The 22,932-nt window shown below is 42.9% G+C and overlaps 1 protein-coding gene across 1 annotated transcript; it reads right to left on the bottom strand.

The window, feature by feature from the left end:
* Positions 1-3,560: 3,560 nt before the first annotated feature.
* LOC123056813 (Werner Syndrome-like exonuclease) lies at positions 3,561-4,166 on the bottom strand. Its single transcript, XM_044480077.1, has one exon. It carries the CDS (start codon positions 4,164-4,166, stop codon positions 3,561-3,563), a length of 606 nt encoding a protein of 201 aa, XP_044336012.1.
* Between the last annotated feature and the right edge of the window lie 18,766 nt (positions 4,167-22,932).

Raw genomic sequence — 22,932 nt, 5'->3', positions numbered from 1 at the left:
AGCTGGTATTAGCCCCCCCCCCCCCGGGTCATTTCAAATGGATATGGTAGAGCTCTTGTCAATATAAGCACATGTTTTTGTTGGGTGCTTTTTGCATGATAGACTGTACGGAAGAAACATATTGTCTAGAAAGAACTTTATCTTACAAAGCTACAATTTTTATACTCTGAAATGCGCCCAAGAAGAAACCCTACACTCGAAAGTGCCCTTCTAATCCTGAGCTCAAACGCTCCTTTATGAATAGTAATAAATAACAGAAAACAAATTCAGAAAAAACTGAGTTTTTTTACAACAACCATTGCTTAATTTTCTTCCCGTGTGTAAAACGTCATGATGAAATCATATTTGTCGAGGTCTAGGAAAATAACAAAATGAACACTCAAAATGCTTTCAAAAATAGTCTTTTTGGAGCACTAATTTTTTTCTAGAGCACTAGGAAGTTTTTTCTTCGTGAAAAAATTATGTATGCGGAACATTCAACAATGTTTATTGTAAAAAAGAATTATATGAATTTTTGTTTAGTATTTTTCCTGGTTTTATTGTTCGTGAGGGTGCATTTTAGCTCGGGACTAGAAACTCCACGGCCACCCCTACATTGTTCTTTTCGCTCAATGATGTTGTTATTTTTTGTGGCCACAAAGGGAACCTAATCTGGCATTCTTGGAGGCTTGCACTACCATGAAAAAGAAGATAGATGTGCCTTTCTTTATGGAATTCATAATCGTTGCTTCTTGGTCCATTTGGGTATCCACAAAAATAGGATTTTCATGATTGAAGGTCCGACCTTTCTAAGTTTGAAAAGAATCTATCTGCAGGAATTTCTTTGTTGGGGTATAACCAAGGGAAGTATGCCAACACTTCTATAACATGGCTTAATGAGCTTTTGTATTTTTTTTGCTTGCTTTCTTCTTTTTATGTTTTTTTGCTCTTTTGGTTCCAGGCTTATCTCAAGCCTAGTTGCATATACTTTGTTTGCGTCAGTGGGGTTTTACCCTACTGTTTCACCAAAAAAGTTCACTAAGCCCATATCATATTTTTCGGGGACATCCCAAGTTCAACTGGAACAAAGAGTCCCATTGTATACATGTTTTTCAAATTCGAGCATGTTAGTAGTACAACTACCAATCAAGTCGGTATCTCTCCCATAAGTCAAAATCTATGAAATTGTGCGCTTTTGGTGTGAAAATACAAATATGAAAAATCAAGTTATATTGGTGTGAGTGCACTTTGACATTTTTAGTTAATAATCCGAAATTGCTACATCTAGTCTTAGTTGTGTCACACCTTTTCCTAAACATGTGTTTGGTATTATTATAGCTTTGACTTGCCATATTTTTATTTTTATATGCTCATATGGTGAAACCAAGTTTTTCCCCAAAGTCTACCACCCATTGTGGTCATTTTGTTCATGACATATCATATTCATATGGCAATTGTAGTATAAGTAAGGTTAGTTGTGGCAATGTCAGTGTGTGTGAATTGTGACCTCGTTTGCCTAATCAACTTTTTCCCTATTTTTTATTGTTTGGTAATCAACACGTCTTCCACTTTCATGAACGTTTCTGAGCAACAATTTGTAAAATAAGTTCTAGCAATTGAATATCAACAACCACAAACTAAGCCTTATACACCAATCAAGCACTCTTATATTTGGTGGTGGTGTTAATCCTAAGTTTAGAAACCCATCTCGTATAAGTTAATCAGATAACCAAAGCCCTTGATGGAGAATCCTCTGCAAAGCGCCTCCACGAGCCTTCTCGGGATCCCTCTCGTCGAGTCACCACATGCCTTCTCCTGATCCTCCCTGGACCCGCACAATGAACCATCTCATGTCATTCGACTCTGACTAGCCTCAATGTGAAACAACAGTAAAGGAGCTAATGTCACCTTTTTGCGGCGTTGATAGAGACAAGGACGACAGGTCAAGCTACAACTAGGGTTAGGAAAGAAACAACTCCAAGACTTGGTTATTACCAATGTGAAGGGGAAGAGAAGACTTGGACAAAATATAAGCATGAGCAGGAAATCATTGGTGTTTGGATAGAAAAAACACTTGCTTTGGCTCGATTAGAGCAAACGACTCTCGGCTCAAGACGATTATGAAGTTTTCACAGTCAGTCTTCAGTAATAACCGCTTGCCATAGTGAAAGGTTCTTCTCAACTCTTATCAGTAGCCTACAAGAAAGTATTTCGAATGGTTTTACAAAGCAACACTTGCTATAACCATTTGGGCCTCCTTTGGTTTGGAGGAATTTCATAGGAATTCTAGAGGATAGGATTTTTATAGGATGTTTTTCTTTAGAGCCCTTTGGTTCGTAGGAATAGATTCCTATTCTTACATAGGATTGGTTCCTATCCTCCATATTTCATAAGAAAATAAAAATAAGCCTAGACTCAATGAAAAAATTCCTTTGGTGTCAACCAAATGACATCTCGTTTTCTATTTTTATTCATAGGATTTAAGATACATGTCATCTCACTTCCTACAAAATTTCTATTCCTACGCTATCCTATGAACCAAAAAAGGCCAATAGTTGGGTTCCACGTACACGTCTTTGCACAGTGTCAGTCCTATTTTACAGTAGTCTCACTAGCTCTTCAAGGAGGTAGCTAGGTAGTAACATTGTTAGGAATGAAGGTCATGTTTGTTTTGACTTTTGCTTATGCTTTTTGCAGCTTTTCCATTTCAACAAAAAAGTCAAAAAGCTCCTAAATATGTGTTTTTTTGCTTCGGCTTTTGGCTTATACCATCATATAACAATATTGATTCATAAACCAAAAGCCGAAGCAAAAATCCCCTATTTAGGAGCTTTTCTGTTTTTTTTTGCTGAAGTGAAAAGGCTGCAAAAGCAAAAGCCTAAACTCTAGAGAAAAATGTCTTTTTAGTCTAGCTGCTCGTAGGAATAAGGTCTTATCCTTACTTTTGTAATGACAAAAATCCTTAAATCTAATTAGACGAAGTTATTTCTCAAGCGCTATCATAACAAAATGCATGAAAATTGAAGAAGTGTTTCAAACAATATAGGATAACTGAGCAGAGAACTTGCCAACTAGAAAAATGAGTTCAATGGAGAAATTTAAAATACTCTTGGCGCCCTGATCACTAGTTTTTGTTCTTTTAGCGGTTTATATCCTCTCTTCTTTGGCTCTTGCTTGTTTTGGTTTTGGGTTTCTTAGCGTTTTGCATTTTCATTTGTTTCCTTTGGTTTTTGTATGCTTTCGATCGGGTCTTCTTGGCATTCTAATACCAAACGATATGCATTTTGATGCATGTTGGTGACTGAAAAACAAACAGAAACTCAGAAGGTAAGTGCATCTCTGATCTCAGAAGTACTACAATTAAACATTTCAATCCGCCCGGCCACATTGCATCAACTGTCTAGAACACAAGCAAACGACCAACACAATAGAACATGCTTACTCCAAGTTGCAGCACCACACTGGCAAAGTCGAAAACAGGAAGTTGCAGAATACGATTAAGGTAGGTTACCAAATACGATTAAGCACCACATAATGAATAGTAGCTCCAAGTGACAAGTGCAGTAGTATCCAGCCGTACGTCAGTTGTCCAGGAGACGCTCGCCCAGCTTGTAGGAGACGTAGGCGTCGATGCAGGCGTACTGGACCTGCGCGACGTCAAGCTGGCGCCTCTCCCAGTTGCTCATGGTCACGTGCCGCGGCTTCTTCGTGGTCAGGCCCAGCACCTCCCTGGCGTAGCCCTTGAGCCCCAGCCTCGTCCTGCCCAGGCCGCCGCCGATGCCGAGGTACTCGTTGCAGCGGGCCTCCAGGTCCACCGGCGCGGCGCACACGAGGCCGTAGTCGTCGGCCAGCTTCGCGGCGTCCTCGCCAACGCCGATGCCGACGCACCGCACCGTGGGGTCGCCGAGGAGGCCCCTGATGGCCGCCGGCACGCGGTTGGCGTAGAACATCTGGAGGACGAGGCAGCTGGTGCCGACGCAGAGCTGCAGAATGGCGACCTTGGAGGTCGTCCACGAGCTGTAGTTGGGCTTCCACTTGCAGTCGAGGCCGGCGATGAGGCCGCGGCCGGCAGGGTCGTTCGCGGCGCGCACGCGACGGACCCACTCGTCGGCGGCGTCGGTGTCGCTGGTGACCGTCGTGTTGATCCGGGCGGAGCCGAAGGGGACGGTGTGGCGCGTGGTGGCCATCTTCGCCGCTCTGCCGTGAGCTACCAGTGCAGAGATCTTGCGTCGTAGTGATAGCTGTTCATGGCTAGGTCTCGCTTTATATAGTGCAACTTGTAGTGCTGCTTCAACCACCTGCGTCTAGTAAATTTAAGGCTCCATTTTGGAATTTGGATCGTCGACACATAATCCGAGGAGTCGCCTGTTAGCTTTCCAAGTGAAGCAATTCATCTTTTGGAGGAATCGTGCGGCCTTTACTCGTGTGGTTTGGCTGGCAAATTTGACCAAAATCAAGTCAGTAGTGCGCCCTAGGATTTCTACCCATTGCAACAGTCCTTCGCAACGGAAAGAAAACGATATAGAGGGTGCTTGGATACAAGGGACTATTTTTAGTCTGACTAAAAATAGTCTCTTTTAGAGGCTAAAGTTCCAAGCACCCCTGACTAAAAAGAGGCTAGGACTAGTCTTGGGGCTAAAATTTTTTAGTCATGGGAAACCTACTAAAATATGTATTAGCTCTCTCTCTCCTCATTTAATTCCTCTCCTTAGTTCTGGATTGAAGGGTTTGGAGGATAATAAATGCTCAATAACTAGATTTTAGTCTCCTTAGTATTTGGATCCAAGCATGGGTGAGACTAGCAAGTTTTAGTCCCACTACTTTTAGTCATGGGACTAAAACGTATCCAAGCATGCTCATAGTACTCCGATTTTTTGTGATAGAATTTATATTTTTTTAGTTAATAGTAAAATTTATCTTTTACAACCACAATTTGTATGTTTGTTGCCACTTATTTTTTGTTTTTGCAACAAGTGGTTGTTTATTGCCGCAAATCATGGTTTCGTGGTAATATGATGTGTTGCAATGATTTTTATTTGGCCGCTATGATTTTCGTGGTAATATGATGTGTTGCAATGATTTTTATTTGGCCACTATTAGGCGGCGCGCCGGCCCAAATTTGGGCCGGTCGACCACGCATCGTTTGATTCATCGAAAGCCAACCGTTCGATCCTGCAAGATCTGCTTGATGGTAAAACCCACCTGTGGAAGTCCCCATCATCTTCAGCTCATTTCTTCTCCATGCCAGACACGCATGGGAGGGCATGGCTGCACAATGGATGCTTATCAACCCCACGCCCACAACAGCTCGCCGCCACCAGCTAGACGTCAGGCTTGCCGCTGCAGCTCCCCGTGCGCCCACAGACTCGTCCCCGTCTAGCACTGGTCGTAGCATTTTCACATGCGGGTTGCAACTTTCTAGTCGTGGCGTCGCCGACCACATCTTCAGCATCACCGCTTGCAACATATTGGGCCGCGAGTCGTAGCTTTTCTGTTGCCGATTGTAGCATTTTCTTCTGCGAGATGCATCTTCCTGTTCGCCGGTAGCAGTCGTCTGCCTCACCGGCCAAAAATTTCACCGTCGCTGATGCAACAAAATTGGCACTGGTTGTAGCTTTTTCACGGGCGGTTGTAGCTTTGACACATGAGGTTGCAGCTTCCATGCCCCACCACCGTGGTCGCAGCCTCGGTGCTCGCTATTGCTGGCCACAAAACTTCACCATCGCCGCTTGCAGCATATTGCTCCGCGAGTCATAGCTTTTTTGTTGCCAGTTGTAGCATTTTGTTAAACGGAATGCATCTTCCTGGTCGCCCGGTTGCTGTCGTCCGCCGTCACCAATGCAACAAAATTGGTTGTCGGTAGTAGCAAAAACCAACAACGGTTGTAGCAAAAAATCGTCGTCCTCCATCTCGTCGTGACTATTTGTAGCAAAAATCAATCCAGGCTGTAGCACCTAGGCTTGTCGGTTGTAGCAAAAATTCACCATGGTTGTAACCTCGACGTCGACCGGTTCAAGCAAATTTGCACCGAGGGGTGTAGCCCCGACGCCGCCCAGTTCCGGCACATGGTCGTCGCGTCTCCAACCTCTGGCTTGCTGGTCGCAGCTTCGGCATCGTTGGCCGCCCCCTGGTTGTAGCATCTAGTGCTCGCCCCGTCACGCGCTGCCATGGTGATAGCCCCCAAGCCGTCGTCTCATCCCTACAGATGCGTCGTTGAAAAAGCGGTGGTTAGTAGCAAGGGCTCGAGGTGGATGCGGCAGCGCGCGCCCTCACAGGCGGTGGTCTCGCCGGGAAGAGAGCTGGCTAGAGGAAGAAGAAAGAAGGAAGTCAGTCAGGGGCGTGGGGGAAAAAAGATAAGGTATGGGGATGATGCGTGAGAGATGCATGATCCCTGAGGATTGAACCACACGCGGCTCGACTCGCCCAATACTCGGCCGACGCATCGGCTCTAAACGTTTTCCTTTTTATTTTTGTGGCAATACCTATTTATTGCTAACCTGATTTATATTCCTATGGTGGTACCCATGACTTTTGCTATAAAAAATACTTGTTATTTGCAACACATTTTTTCTGTGTGATATATTTTTTTCTTGCGAGCATTTTGTTGTTGTTGCAATAGTATGTTTTAAATTTGTTTTGGGCAAAGCATTTTTGTTATTGATAGAAAATATAATGTACCATGTATTCAAAATATCTTAGTATAAATTTGTGAGGGCCAAGTACTATTGCCAATATACGTCAACTATAGACTTGTGCTTATGTGATGTCCTCGCACGGTTGCGTTTATTTCCAACTGCTAGTGCACCTCTCTCAAGAAGAAAAAATGAATTAGTTTTTCTCCATTACAAATTGCAAGTACGCCATAAATAAATTTGCAGAGAACTACGATTGAGTGAAAATAACATTTTTAAATAATTTGAAATGAAATAGTTGATTGGGCTTATAGCCTATTTAGCCACAACCCTTGGTCGGTTAAAGGAAGACAACCAGGCTCATTAGGTAGTTATGTCAAACATTCTTAAGAAAGATAGTCTGTCCATTTCAAAATAATAACAAGGTGCATTAATTTGTTCAAAATTCAAAACTTTCTATGTTTGATCAACTTATTAGAAAAATATTTCCAATACCTAAAATACCATATTAGTATCTTTAGGTCCATCACAAAATGAAATATATTTCTATATTTTATTCTTTTAGAATTTTAGATGTTTATAGTTTATTCTATGGATTTGGTAAAACACAGGAGAGTTGGACTTCAAAAAATATATCTTATATTCTGAAACGGTGGGAGTAGATAGGTCGATTTGTTTTCTTTTTTTTTTTGATCCACGAATAACGAATTATGATCCATCTGCTCCAGCGCATAGACCATCGTCGCCTCTTTGCACGAGAGAAATAACCAGTGTCCACTAACACCTGGATAGAGCTTAGTGCCAAAGAGTATGGCGTTGGCCCCTGAGCCGAAATGTCGTGTTGAATTTAAAGGGTCAACGCCACATAGTATGACATTTAAGCTCTTATAGCTAAACTAGCAATACTCTGGTTTTGTTGTCACTGGATTTATCTCTTACAATTACTAGTAAGTGTGCACGTGCAACGCACGTCCTGCCAATTCAATCCATTTTTCAAATTCCACCTCTATTTAATTTGTATCCTTTTCTATAGCTTTTGTTTGTCTACACCTTTTTTTAATTCAAACAACTAAAGAAACTAAAAATGGAAATACAATATGTGCTATTCCCCAAAGAAATAAAATGGGAATGTGATATAGGTAATGAATAGGGAGTATCTAGGATGATAAGTACAACATTTGTCGAAGTATCCCCAGGACAATAACCTAATTATTTGAAATGCATTGTTTGACAGAGACACAAAAATGAAGAGTTTATTTGAACAGTGCGCAAAAATGCTCTTCAGATGTATTTTATCAAACAAGGAGTCCGAGTTTGCCAAAATAAAAATTCAGAGCGGTTTGAAAGTATTCTCATCACTTCTCTTTCTCCGCCTTAGAAGCATTCTTCATCCGGGCTCTCAAACGCTTCATCCCTCAGAGCTTTGTCTATATAAAGAGTCAAGGTACTAAACATGCATGGCATATATGTCCAGTCAGTAATAAAATTAGTTTCTAGCACAATGTCGGAGGATTTAAAGATGGGACATTACCGTCTTATGCAAATCTTGTGGAGACCTTTGTATATTTAATGCATACTTCTGCTTTCATTATTGGGCTGATGAAGTGAAAGTTGTGAGATAAAATATTCTAAATCTCCTGTAGCTTCTTTAGCAACTATAACCTTCGAGGTGGACAATCTACATCTTTGCTTCTCAGGAGAGGCTCCTAGTTGATTTGCTGCTGTACAAGGATGCTAATCTGAAACAATTATGCAGCACATGGTAAGTGCTAAGTCGACAATTGGTACTGAATCTACCAGGCTCCGAAGGATCTAATTATGTGATTTTACATGTGCATCTTAGCTATCAAAGGAAAAGAAGAAACTGGTCAAAGCAACAAAAAATGCAAGCTTATATAAACTTCACAAAACTGGGTATGACATTTCAGCCAAGGAAGATTTATTCACTTACGTTCACATGATACAATATGCAAGCAACAGTTCATGGGCATGCCCTGACTAAACTATGTGTACACAAAAATAATTATCACCTCCCAACTGACCGCTTGTTAAATGTACACAGCAACTAATTGGCTTAATAGTTATCTCACACTCCCACCAATTTATTAAGAAAACAGAAATCACCCAATGGAACCGGAATTTCAGAACAGCTTAGTCAAGTTTTCCTATGTTGTATACCCTGCCGCTGAAACAAAGCAAATGAGTATAAGCTATGTAAAACAACACCAAGGATAGGGGATGAATGAAACAACAAATTCTGCATCCCACGGAACAACACCATTTTGTGCAGTATTCACTATCGAAGGCCCTCTGCTCTAAATACTGTGAGATGTGGAGTGTAGTAGAAACATGCTGAACCAACATGAATAGACTCCAAAAATATATGCAAAAATTATATGCATACATCTTGAAGCATACACTGGAATTTTCAAATTGCCATCCAACCTCCAGGAACTCTTCATGTCAAAAAAGAGAATTATACAAGACATGAAAAGGAATAGTAGGCTCGGACCAAATAATTACTAACCTTGAACTGTAGGTTCAGGCCAAATAACCAAATAAAAGATACACGGATATTGGTGAAATTAACTATAATATACGCGACTATTATAAAGAGATTTCAGATGCAGATCAACTACATACACATAATTTAGTGCCCAAGATTTGGTGTCTTATCAATTGGTCCAAGTTCTCCATGTGGCAGCGCATCTCATTATTATTCTCTCGTTGCAACAAAAAAACAGAAGAATGTTATTTAGTGTCCAGTCAGCAAGTGTAAGCTTGAGCTAAAATAATACAAAAAAAAGGAAGGAAAAGTACTGCAATTTTTACACTTCAAGGCACCACGAATACACCTCATAATCGGATTGGTACAACAATAAGATGAAATTATTGCTATGTAATATGTTTTTTGTGAAGAGACTTGAAATATCCTAGATTTGATGCTTGTACAAGTTCAGTTAAAAGTGGTTTAAACAGTCTACAAACTGAACTTATTTTTACTTCCTAGATTAACCAAAAATTGGGGGATTTCACACCAACTGAACGTAGTAATATACAACAAAAATATTACTCCGTCTGTATACTAATATAAGAGCGTTTAGATTACTAAATTAGTGATCTGAATGCTCTTATATTAGTTTATAGAGGGAGTAGAAGAAGGCAGTGCAAGGACAGAATAGTACTCCCTCCGTCCCAAAATAAATGACTGAATTTTGTACTAACTTTATAGTAAAGCTAGTATAAAGTTGAGTCACTTATTTTGGGACAGAGGGAGTACATGAATTGTACGTAGCAGACATACATAAACCCAAACATACGAGAGAGAAAAAACGATTATTTTTATCACATTACCTCAGTGTTAAACTGTTTGTCTACAACGGCGCGACCATAGCCTCAGCTTCCCTCTCCCATTCGTCAGATTGTGGGGAGTGGAGCATTTGGGGACTGCATGTCTCGAAACAAATTTGATCATACTACTAACGGCATCAAACACCAACAACCAATTGCATTGGTTCATATTTTCAGTGAACTGGGTAGAGAAGTAGAATACAATCATAAAGCGTTTTGAGCTTGCAAATGAAGCAACCTTGTCTCTCTTGGATAGTTCAAAACAAAATGAAGCCGCCTTGATAAAATTCAACGTCGTCTCTGCAGACTCGTTCTCCCACAACTTGAGAGAGACCTCTTGCTCCACCTTTCCGCCACCGACCACAAAGTACAAACTCTCAAGCGATGAAGTAAACCTGAAAATGTGACTGAAAGGACCTTAGGTGCAGCAATTGCTGATGAATGGGAACATTCTGAACATGTAGAAATAAAGTATGAGTTGATAGGGAAGAGGCCAAAAAAGAAGATATAAAATATTAGTATTGAGATTGCCTGAATTTCGTATATTAGTGGATGATTGAAATCATGTACAGAAAGTTTAGGAGCTATTGTGTAGTAATTTTGATGCCAATTGAGGACTGAGTCGTGGTAGAATGGATTTGTGGGAGCACTGAAAAGGTAATTCGAGTTACACAATACAATTATCATATGAAGAGATTAAATAGTCAATAATCAGACTGTAACCCTATCTAGTGCTGAGCTTGGCATTGATTTGGAGCATGATAATTCACCTTTTAATGATATAATCAGAGTCTAACCCTTCCAGAATAATGTTGTTTAACTGTGGCAATGTTAGTTGTGTGGAAGGATCAAGTATATAAAAGAATGATAGAATGAGAATCAGTTCACATTTGGTCGCTGGAAAAAGTACAGTGTAGACTTTGTAACATCCTCCACTGCGACGTATGCAGATCATGATGCAGTAAAACGACCAAAGAAAGTAAATAAGCACAAGCATCAAATTCTCTTGTGTATGGAACATAAACTGAATCATAAGTACAGTGTAGACTTTGTAACATCCTCCACTGTGGTGTATGTAGATAATGATGCGCTAAAACGATCAAATTCTCTTGTGTATGGAACATAAAATGGACCATATGCTGGGTACCTCACTATTCAGTATAGTTTTATATCAATCTACACTTCAATCAACCGAATGGAAACTTACTGGTTTCTCCATAGTCAGATAAGGTCGTGGCCGTCCGTTGGGCAGCGTTGGGCAGCAGAGGAGGGCAGCACCGCCGCACCGCGCTGACGTCCTTCCGTGTGGCAGCAGAGGCTGACCGCGGGCAGTGGGCAATGGCGGCAGGGGACGCTCCCGCGTTCTTGGGGCAGCAGAAGAAGACCAGCGGGGGCCTGCTCTGCTCACGCCCACGTTTGTCCGCGGGGAGGCAGAAGAAGTCTGGCGGTTGCGGCAACGGAGGCCAAACTGGGCGGCGAGGGACGGCGCGGGGCCGGCCAGGGCGGCGGCGGACCGGCGGCCGACGGGCAGGGGACGCAGCGCGCGGGGCCGGCCGGGGTGGCCGCGGACCTACGTCCGATGGGCAGGGGACGTTGGGAGGGAGTACTGGTTGGGAGGAGGAGAGTGGGAAAGGTCGTGCGGACGTGCGCGTTCTGCAGAGCGGTTTGTTTTCGTGATTATGGCGATGGAGGATTAGTGGGTTGATTGGCGTGTTTGTTGCATCAAACATCGAAGGATTAAGGGCCATTAGATTTTGTTGATGGATGGATTTGATTGTTTGGTTCTCCGTCCTCTCTTTTTTTTATAGGAGTAGTAGATAAATTCATGGTAATAGTTCATTTATCTTGCCACAATTTTTACGTTTGTTACATTCTTATTTTTGCCGCAACAAATTGTTTTTTACAATGATAGTTTGTTATTGCAAACAGATTGACTATTTATATATATTATATCATTAAGCTTAAATATCTGAACTAGCATTACTCCGTTTTTTTGCGATTGAATTTACCTTTATAAAGATAAATTTCAACTTTTACTACAAAACAATGATTTTATCATACACTTTTTTTACACTAATAACATAAATGAATTTGTTGCGATTTTGTTCATACCAATATTTTATTTTACAATTATTGCATTTATTTTATCATTTTATTTTACAATGATAAAATAAGTGAAATTTATTTTTGTAGAAATACATATTTGTAGTGTTACCTCGATCTATATTCCTATGGCGATACTCTTGCCTTTTATTGCAAAAAATACTTGTTATCGCAGTACATCTTTTTCATGTGATATACTTGGCTATGTGCCGGGGATTCATTCCCAACCCTGCATAGTACTTGTGTGGGAGCGATGGATTCCCCTACATGTCTTCTTTCGATGTAGGACTGTTGGACCATTTTTCTCGGCTCTTCGAGGGAATATAGCGCCTTTCTTGCCAACATTTTTTGTTGTAGTGTTACATTCTCATTCAAACATATTTTAGTTTTAATAACTACTACCACCATGTGAATTTGTTGTGTGCAAAGAATTTTTGTTGGAATAGAAAATATAATGTACTGTGCACAAAAACTGGTGAGGGCCAAGTACTTATTGCCGATATATACACATATGAGATGTCCACATGTGGTTGCATTTATTTGGCGTCCATCTGTGTGGCTCACTCAAAAAGAAGAAGGGAATATTTTTTCTTCATCAGACAAACCTCAGTTACATCTCAAATGTATTTGTTGAGAACCACAATTGATCGATCTTTTTTTAAATCATTCAAACAAAAAAATTGATTGGGCTTATAGCCTATTTAGCCACAACCCTTGGTTGGTTAAAGGAAGACAATCCAGGCTCATCAAGTGGTTATGTCAAACGTTTAAAAAAAGATATTCCATGTGTTCCAAAATGTATGTGTATTTTAAATTAGTTATTAGAAAACTATTTCCATATCTACAATATCATATTCATATCTTTAGTTCCATAGTGAAATGAAATGTGCTTTAATCTTTTATTTATTTGGCATTTTAGGCGCTGATATTTTGTTCTATAGACTTGGTAAAATGATAAAAGTTTGAATTTTGTAAAAACACACCTTATATTCTGAAGGAGTAGGAGTAGTTGGGTCGGATCTTCTCTCTCTTTTTATTTTGATTTTTCTTTTTCATCCATGAAGTACCCCCGCCTCTTTTCATGAGAGGCATAACCGTTTCCTCCACTACATGGACTATTGGAAATATGCCCTAGAGGCAATAATAAAAGGATTATTATTATATTTCCTTGTTCATGATAATTGTCTTTTATTCATGCTATAATTGTGTTATCCGGAAATCGTAATACATGTGTGAATACATAGACACAAACATGTCCCTAGTAAGCCTCTAGTTGACTAGCTCGTTGATCAACAGATAGTCATGGTTTCCTGACTATGGACATTAGATGTCATTGATAACGAGATCACATCATTAAGAGAATGATGTGATGGACAAGACCCAATCCTAAACATAGCACAAGATCGTATAGTTCGTTTGCTAGAGTTTTTCCAATGTCAAGTATCTTTTCCTTAGACCATGAGATCGTGTAACTCCCGGATACCGTAGGAGTGCTTTGGGTGTACCAAACGTCACAACGTAACTGGGTGACTATAAAGGTATACTACGGGTATATCCGAAAGTGTCTGTTGGGTTGACACGGATCAAGACTGGGATTTGTCACTCCGTATAACGGAGAGGTATCTCTGGGCCCACTCGGTAATGCATCATCATAATGAGCTCAAAGTGACCAAGTGTCTGGTCACGGGATCATGCATTACGGTACGAGTAAAGTGACTTGTCGGTAACGAGATTGAACGAGGTATTGGGATACCGACGATTGAATCTCGGGCAAGTAACGTACCGATTGACAAAGGGAATTGTATACGGGGTTGCTTGAATCCTCGACATCGTGGTTCATCCGATGAGATCATCGAGGAGCATGTGGGAGCCAACATGGGTATCCAGATCCTGCTGTTGGTTATTGACCGGAGAGCCATCTCGGTCATGTCTACATGTCTCCCGAACCCGTAGGGTCTACACACTTAAGGTTCGGTGACGCTAGGGTTGTAGAGATATGAATATGCAGTAACCCGAAAGTTGTTTGGAGTCCCGGATGAGATCCCGGACGTCATGAGGAGTTCCGGAATGGTCCGGAGGTGAAGAATTATATATAGGAAGTGCAGTTTCGGCCATCGGGAGAGTTTCGGGGGTCATCGGTATTGTACCGGGACCACCGGAAGGGTCCCAGGGGTCCACCGGGTGGGGCCACCCATCCCGGAGGGCCCCATGGGCTAAAGTGGGGAGGGGAACCAGCCCATAGTGGGCTGGTGCGCCCCCTTGGCCCACCCCATGCGCCTAGGGTTGGGAACCCTAGGGTGGGGGGGCGCCCCACCTGGCTTGGGGGGCACTCCACCCCTTGGCCGCCCCCCCCCCTAGGAGATCTCATCTCCTAGGGCCTGCGCACCCCCTAGGGGGCCTATATAAAAGGGGGGAAGGAAGGGGCAGGGGCACCCTTGAGTCTTGGCGCCTCCCACTCCCCTGGTACACCTCTCCCTCTCGCAGTAGAACGGTGAAGCCCTGCTGCGGTGACCCCTGCATCCACCACCACGCCGTCGTGCTGCTGGATCTTCATCAACCTCTCCTTCCCCCTTGCTGGATCAAGAAGGAGGAGACGTCACGCTGACCGTACGTGTGTTGAACACGGAGGTGCCGTCCGTTCGGCGCTAGGATCTCCGGTGATTTGGATCACGTCGAGTACGACTTCCTCATCCCCGTTATTTGAACGCTTCCGCGCGTGATCTACAAAGGTATGTAGATGCAATCTGATCACTCGTTGCTAGATGAACTCATAGATGGATCTTGGTGAAACCGTAGAATTTTTTTTGTTTTCTGCAACGTTCCCCAACAGTGGCATCATGAGCTAGGTCTATGCGTAGTTCTCTTTGCACGAGTAGAACACAATTTGTTGTGGGCGTAGATGTTGTCAACTTTCTTGCCGCTACTAGTCTTATTTTGCTTCAGCAGTATTGTGGGATGAAGCGGCCCGGACCAACCTTATACGTACGCTTACGTGAGACCTGTTCCACCGACTGACATGCACTAGTTGCATAAGGTGGCTGGCGGGTGTCTGCCTCTCCCACTTTAGTTGGAGCGGATTCAATGAAAAGGGTCCTTATGAAGGGTAAATAGAAGTTGACAAATCACGTTGTGGCTTTCACGTAGGTAAGAAAACGTTCTTGCTAGAACCCTATTGCAGCCACGTAAAACTTGCAACAACAATTAGAGGACGTCTAACTTGTTTTTGCAGCAAGTGTTTTGTGATGTGATATGGCCAAAGTTGTGATGAATGATAAATGATATATATGTGATGTATGAGATGTTCATGCTATTGTAATAGGAATCACGACTTGCATGTCGATGAGTATGACAACCGGCAGGAGCCATAGGAGTTGTCTTTATTTTTTGTATGACCTGCGTGTCATTGAGAAACGCCATGTAAATTACTTTACTTTATTGCTAAACGTGTTAGCCATAATAGTAGAAGTAATAGTTGGCGAGCAACTTCATGGCGGCACGATGATGGAGATCATGGTGTCATGCCGGTGACAAGATGATCATGGAGCCCCAAGATGGAGATCAAAGGAGCTATGTGATATTGGCCATATCATGTCACTATTATTATTTGATTGCATGTGATGTTTATCATGTTTTTGCATCTTGTTTACTTAGAATGACGGTAGTAAATAAGATGATCCCTCATAATAATTTCAAGAAAGTGTTCCCCCTAACTGTGCACCGTTGCGACAGTTCGTTGTTTCGAAGCACCACGTGATGATCGGGGGTGATAGATTCCAATGTTCACATACAACGGGTGTAAGACAGATTTACACATGCAAACACTTAGGTTGACTTGACGAGCCTAGCATGTACAGACATGGCCTCGGAACACAGAAGACCGAAAGGTCGAGTATGAGTCGTATAGAAGATACGATCAACATGAAGATGTTCACTGATGTTGACTAGTCCGTCTCACGTGATGATCGGACACGGCCTAGTTAACTCGGATCATGTTATACTTAGATGACTAGAGGGATGTCTATCTGAGTGGGAGTTCATTGAATAATTTGATTTAGATGAACTTAATTATCATGAACTTAGTCTAAAATCTTTACAACATGTATTGTAGATCAAATGGCCAACGTTGTCCTCAACTTTAACGCGTTCCTAGAGAAAACCAAGCTGAAAGACGATGGCAGCAACTATACGGACTGGGTCCAGAACCTGAGGATCATCCTCATAGCTGCCAAGAAAGATTATGTCCTACAAGCACCGCTAGGTGAAGCACCTGTTCTCCCTGCAGAACAAGACGTTATGAACGCTTGGCAGACACGTACCGATGATTACTTCCTCGTTCAATGCGGCATGCTTTACAGCTTAGAACCAGGGCTCCAAAAGCGTTTTGAGAGACACGGAGCATATGAGATGTTCGAAGAGCTGAAAATGGTTTTTCAAGCTCATGCCCGTGTCGAGAGATATGAAGTCTCCGACAAGTTCTTCAATTGTAAGATGGAGGAAAATAGTTCTGTCAGTGAGCACATACTCAAAATGTCTGGGTTGCATAACCGCTTGACTCAGCTGGGAGTTAATCTCCCGGATGACGCGGTCATTGACAGAATCCTTCAGTCGCTTCCACCGAGCTACAAGAGCTTTGTGATGAACTTCAATATGCAGGGGATGGAAAAGACCATTCCTGAAGTATTTGCAATGCTGAAATCAGCAGAGGTAGAAGTCAAAAAGGAACATCAAGTGTTGATGATGAATAAAACCACTAAGTTCAAGAAAGGCAAGGGTAAGAAAAACTTCAAGAAGGACGGCAAGGGAGTTGCCGCGCCCGGTAAGCAAGCTACCGGGAAGAAGCCAAAGAATGGACCCAAGCCTGAGACTGAGTGCTTTTATTGCAAGGAAAGTGGTCACTGGAAGCGGAACTGCCCCAAATACTTAGCGGACAAGAAGGCCGGCAAAACGAAAGGTATTGTGATATACATGTAATTGATGTGTACCTTACCAGTACTCGTAGTAGCTCTTGGGTATTTGATACCGGTGCAGTTGCTCACATTTGTAACTCAAAGCAGGAGCTGCGGAATAAGCGGAGACTGGCGAAGGACGAGGTGACGATGCGCGTCGGGAACGGTTCCAAGGTCGATGCGATCACCGTCGGCACGCTACCTCTACATTTACCTACGGGATTAGTTTTGAACCTCAATAATTGTTATTTGGTGCCAAGTTTGAGCATGAACATTATATCAGGATCTCGTTTAATACGAGATGGCTACTCATTTAAATCCGAGAATAATGGCTGTTCTATTTATATGAGAGATATGTTTTATGGTCATGCTCCGATGGTGAATAGTTTATTCTTAATGAATCTCGAGCGTAATGCTACACATATTCATAGTGTGAGTACCAAAAGATGTAAGGTTGATAATGATAGTCCCACATACTTGTGGTACTGCCGCCTTGGTCACATAGGTGTCAAACGCATGAAGAAGCTCCATGCAGATGGACTTTTAGAGTCTCTTGATTACGAATTATTTGACACGTGCAAACCATGCCTCATGGGTAAAATGACCAAGACTCCGTTCTCAGGAACAATGGAGCGAGCAACCAACTTATTGGAAATCATACATACTGATGTGTGCGGTCCAATGAGTGTTGAGGCTCGCGGTGGCTATCGTTATGTTCTCACCCTCACTGATGACTTGAGTAGATATGGGTATGTCTATTTAATGAAACACAAGTCTGAGACCTTTGAAAAGTTCAAGGAATTTTAGAGTGAGGTTGAGAATCAACGTGACAGGAAAATCAAGTTCTTGCGATCAGATCATGGAGGAGAATACTGTAGTCACGAGTTTGGCACACACTTAAGAAAATGTGGAATAGTTTCACAACTCACGCCGCCTGGAACACCTCAGCGTAATGGTGTGTCCAAACGTCGTAATCGCACTCTATTAGATATGGTGCGATCTATGATGTCTCTTACCAATTTACCACTATCTTTTTGGGGCTATGCTTTAGAGACTGCCGCATTCACTTTAAATAGGGCTCCGTCGAAATCCGTTGAGACGACACCGTATGAATTATGGTTTGGGAAGAAACCTAAGCTGTCGTTTCTAAAAGTTTGGGGATGCGATGCTTATGTCAAGAAACTTCAACCTGAAAAGCTCGAACCCAAGTCGGAAAAATGCGTCTTCGTAGGATACCCTAAATAAACTATTGGGTATACCTTCTACCTCAGATCCGAAGGCAAGATCTTTGTTGCCAAGAATGGATCCTTTCCAGAGAAGGAGTTTCTCTCGAAAGAAGTAAGTGGGAGGAAAATAGAACTTGATGAAGTATTACCTCTTGAACCGGAAAATGGCACAACTCAAGAAAATGTTCCTGAGGTGCCTGCACCGACTAGAGAGGAAGTTAATGATGATGATCATGAAATTTCAGATCAAGTTGCTACTGAACTTCGTAGGTCCACAAGGACACGTTCCGCACGAGAGTGGTACGGCAACCCTGTCTTGGAAATCATGTTGTTAGACAACGGTGAACCTTCGAACTATGAAGAAGCGATGGCGGGCCCGGATTCCGACAAATGGCTGGAAGCCATGAAATCTGAGATAGGATCCATGTATGAAAACGAAGTATGGACTTTGACTGACTTGCCCGTTGAGCGGCGAGCCATAGAAAATAAATGGATCTTTAAGAAGAAGACAGACGCGGATGGTAATGTTACCATCTATAAAGCTCGACTTGTCGCTAAGGGTTATCGGCAAGTTCAAGGGGTTGACTACGATGAGACTTTCTCACCGGTAGCGAAGCTGAAGTCCGTTCGAATCATGTTAGCAATTGCCGCATTCTATGATTATGAGATATGGCAAAAAATGACATTCCTTAATGGTTTCCTTAAGGAAGAATTGTATATGATGCAGCCGGAAGGTTTTGTCGATCCTAAGAATGCTGACAAGGTGTGCAAGCTCCAACGCTCGATTTATGGGCTAGTGCAAGCATCTCGGAGTTGGAACATTCGCTTTGATGAGATGATCAAAGTGTTTGGGTTTATGCAGACTTATGGAGAAGTCTGCATTTACAAGAAAGTGAGTGGGAGCTCTGTAGCATTTCTCATATTATATGTAGATAGATGACATACTTTTGATGGGAAATGATATAGAGCTTTTGGACAGCATTAAGGCCTACTTGAATAAGAGTTTTTCAATGAAGGACCTTGGAGAAGCTGCTTATATATTAGGCATCAAGATCTATAGAGATAGATCAAGACGCCTCATAGGTCTTTCACAAAGCACACACCTTGATAAGATATTGAAGAAGTTCAATATGGATCAGTCTAAGAAGGGGTTCTTGCCTGTGTTGCAAGGTGTGAAGTTGAGCTCAGCTCAATGTCCGACCACGGCAGAAGATATAGAAGAGATGAGTGTCATCCCCTATGCCTCAGCCATAGGTTCTATTATGTATGCCATGCTGTGTACCAGACCTGATGTAAACCTTGCCGTAAGTTTGGTAGGTAGGTACCAAAGTAATCCCGGCAAGGAACACTGGACAGCGGTCAAGAATATCCTGAAGTACCTGAAAAGGATTAAGGAAATGTTTCTCGTTTATGGAGGTGACGAAGAGCTCGTCGTAAAGGGTTATGTCGACGCTAGCTTTGACACAGATCTGGATGACTCTAAGTTACAAACCGGATACGTGTATATTTTGAATGGTGGGGTAGTAAGCTGGTGCAGTTGCAAGCAGAGCATCGTGGCGGGATCTACATGTGAAGTGGAGTACATGGCAGCCTCGGAGGCAGCGCATGAAGCAATTTGGGTGAAGGAGTTCATCACCGACCTAGGAGTCATACCCAATGCGTCGGGGCCGATCAAACTCTTCTGTGATAACACTGGAGCTATTGCACTTGCCAAGGAGCCCAGGTTTCACAAGAAGACCAGGCACATCAAGCGTCGCTTCAACTCCATTCGTGAAAATGTTCAAGATGGAGACATAGATATTTGTAAAGTACATACGGACCTGAATGTAGCAGATCCGTTGACTAAACCTCTCCCTAGAGCAAATCATGATCAACACCAGAATTCCATGGGTGTTCGATTCATCACAATGTAACTAGATTATTGACTCTAGTGCAAGTGGGAGACTGTTGGAAATATGCCCTAGAGGCAATAATAAAAGGATTATTATTATATTTCCTTGTTCATGATAATTGTCTTTTATTCATGCTATAATTGTGTTATCCGGAAATCGTAATACATGTGTGAATACATAGACACCAACATGTCCTTAGTAAGCCTCTAGTTGACTAGCTCGTTGATCAACAGATAGTCATGGTTTCCTGACTATGGACATTGGATGTCATTGATAACGAGATCACATCATTAAGAGAATGATGTGATGGACAAGACCCAATCCTAAACATAGCACAAGATCGTATAGTTCGTTTGCTAGAGTTTTTCCAATGTTTAGTATCTTTTCCTTAGACCATGAGATCGTGTAACTCCCGGATACCGTAGGAGTGCTTTGGGTGTACCAAACGTCACAACGTAACTGAGTGACTATAAAGGTATACTACGGGTATCTCTGAAAGTGTCTGTTGGTTGACACAGATCAAGACTGGGATTTGTCACTCCGTATAACGAAGAGGTATCTCTGGGCCCACTCGGTAATGCATCATCATAATGAGCTCAAAGTGACCAAGTGTCTGGTCATGGGATCATGCATTACGGTACGAGTAAAGTGACTTGCCGGTAACGAGATTGAACGAGGTATTGGGATACCGACGATCGAATCTCGGGCAAGTAACGTACCGATTGACAAAGGGAATTGTATACGGGGTTGCTTGAATCCTCGACATCGTGGTTCATCTGATGAGATCATCGAGGAGCATGTGGGAGCCAACATGGGTATCCAGATCCCGCTGTTGGTTATTGACCGGAGAGCCATCTCGGTCATGTTTACATGTCTCCCGAACCCGTAGGGTCTACACACTTAAGGTTCGGTGACGCTAGGGTTGTAGAGATATGAATATGCAGTGACCCGAAAGTTGTTCAGAGTCCCGGATGAGATCCCGGACGTCACGAGGAGTTCCGGAATGGTCCGGAGGTGAAGAATTATATATAGGAAGTGCAGTTTCGGCCATCGGGAGAGTTTCGGGGGTCACCGGTATTGTACCGGGACCACCGGAAGGGTCCCGGGGGTCCACCGGGTGGGGCCACCCATCCCGGAGGGCCCCATGGGCTAAAGTGGGGAGGGGAACCAGCCCATAGTGGGCTGGTGCGCCCCCCTTGACCCACCCCATGCGCCTAGGGTTGGGAACCCTAGGGTGGGGGGCGCCCCACCTGGCTTGGGGGGCACTCCATCCCTTGGCCGCCGCCCCCCCTAGGAGATCCCATCTCCTAGGGCCGGCGCACCCCCTAGGGGGCCTATATAAAAGGGGGAAGGGAAGGGGCAGGGGCACCCTTGAGTCTTGGCGCCTCCCTCTCCCCTGCTACACCTCTCCCTCTCGCAGTAGAACGGCGAAGCCCTGCTGCAGTGACCCCTGCATCCACCACCACGCCGTCGTGCTGCTGGATCTTCATCAATCTCTCCTTCCCCCTTGCTGGATCAAGAAGGAGGAGATGGCACGCTGACCGTACGTGTGTTGAACACGGAGGTGCCGTCCGTTCGGCGCTAGGATCTCCGGTGATTTGGATCACGTCGAGTACGACTTCCTCATCCCCGTTCTTTGAACGCTTCCGCGCATGATCTACAAAGGTATGTAGATGCAATCCGATCACTCGTTGCTAGATGAACTCATAGATGGATCTTGGTGAAACCGTAGGAAATTTTTTGTTTTCTGCAACGTTCCCCAACATGGACTACCATCACCTCTTTGCATGGAAGGTATAACTAATGTTTGTTGGCACATGATTATATCTTAGTGCCAAAGAGTATGTCATTGACCCATGAGACATGCAGGGGTGTGACCAAATTAAAAGGGGTCAACGCCAGAGAGAGTCTTGTTAAGCTCTAATAGCTCAAAGCTAGCGACTTTGGCATTGCCCATGTAATCTTCGTTTTGCTGGTGAACCGCTTAGCTATTTCCTATGGCATTGTAGCCAAGTTCGACATCGCAGAGGTTGTTGTTGAGCAAAAGGATTATACTTGATTAAAGTTAGGTGAAAGGACATTTTCTGTTGAACTGGAAAATGACCAATTTTGTCGATCTTCACCTTTTGTTTTCAATATAATAGGGTGCATGTACAACCGAGACCCAACTTCTCCTCTTTAGGGAGTATTGCAACTTTCTAGAACATCACTTTTGTGGTTCTTGATTCTCATTTTTTTAGAGACGCGCTTAATTTATTATTAAGAGGGACATAGTACAAGCACAATACATGGATATCTTTTTTGACATTGGATTTGAAAAAAGCAGCTGCAAAAGGTTGATAAGCTCGTCGCTTCCATACCTACCAGACAACATGAAAATAGCTTACAGACCCACTTATGTCGCCTACCATAATGAGTAGGATCTTGAGAGCAAAATACATGCTTCATCTCAGGCCTTGCCCCTTTCACAAAAGGAAGGTCTACCTCTTCATTGTCACAACATCATGAAAAGAGAAAGAACGCTATCAAGAACATCAATGCAGGAAATTGAAGAACCAAATACCAAAACAAGCCAACATGAACGAGTAGACCAGATTCATGAGCTACCAATCTAACAAACAAAATCACCATTAGTCTGAGTGTCATCATATATTTGGCTTCTTTGACAAGGACAAGGATACGAAGCCCTAGCACAGAGCTACAAATGCGGTGGTGATCACCCCACCTCACCCACGACGCATAGGAGGTGAGGGACATTGACCGTTTTGCCCACGGGAAGAGCTCCATGTAATAATCATGGGAG

Source organism: Triticum aestivum, chromosome 3A (assembly GCF_018294505.1).
Source record: "Triticum aestivum cultivar Chinese Spring chromosome 3A, IWGSC CS RefSeq v2.1, whole genome shotgun sequence".
Lineage (NCBI taxonomy): Eukaryota > Viridiplantae > Streptophyta > Magnoliopsida > Poales > Poaceae > Triticum > Triticum aestivum.
Note: the sequence above shows the minus strand (reverse complement) of the source record. Positions and strands in the feature narration are given on the sequence as shown.

Coding starts and splice junctions, on each gene's coding strand:
- LOC123056813 (XM_044480077.1), bottom strand. CDS start 4,166: ATGGCCACCACGCGCCACACCGTCCCCTTCGGCTCCGCCCGGATCAAC.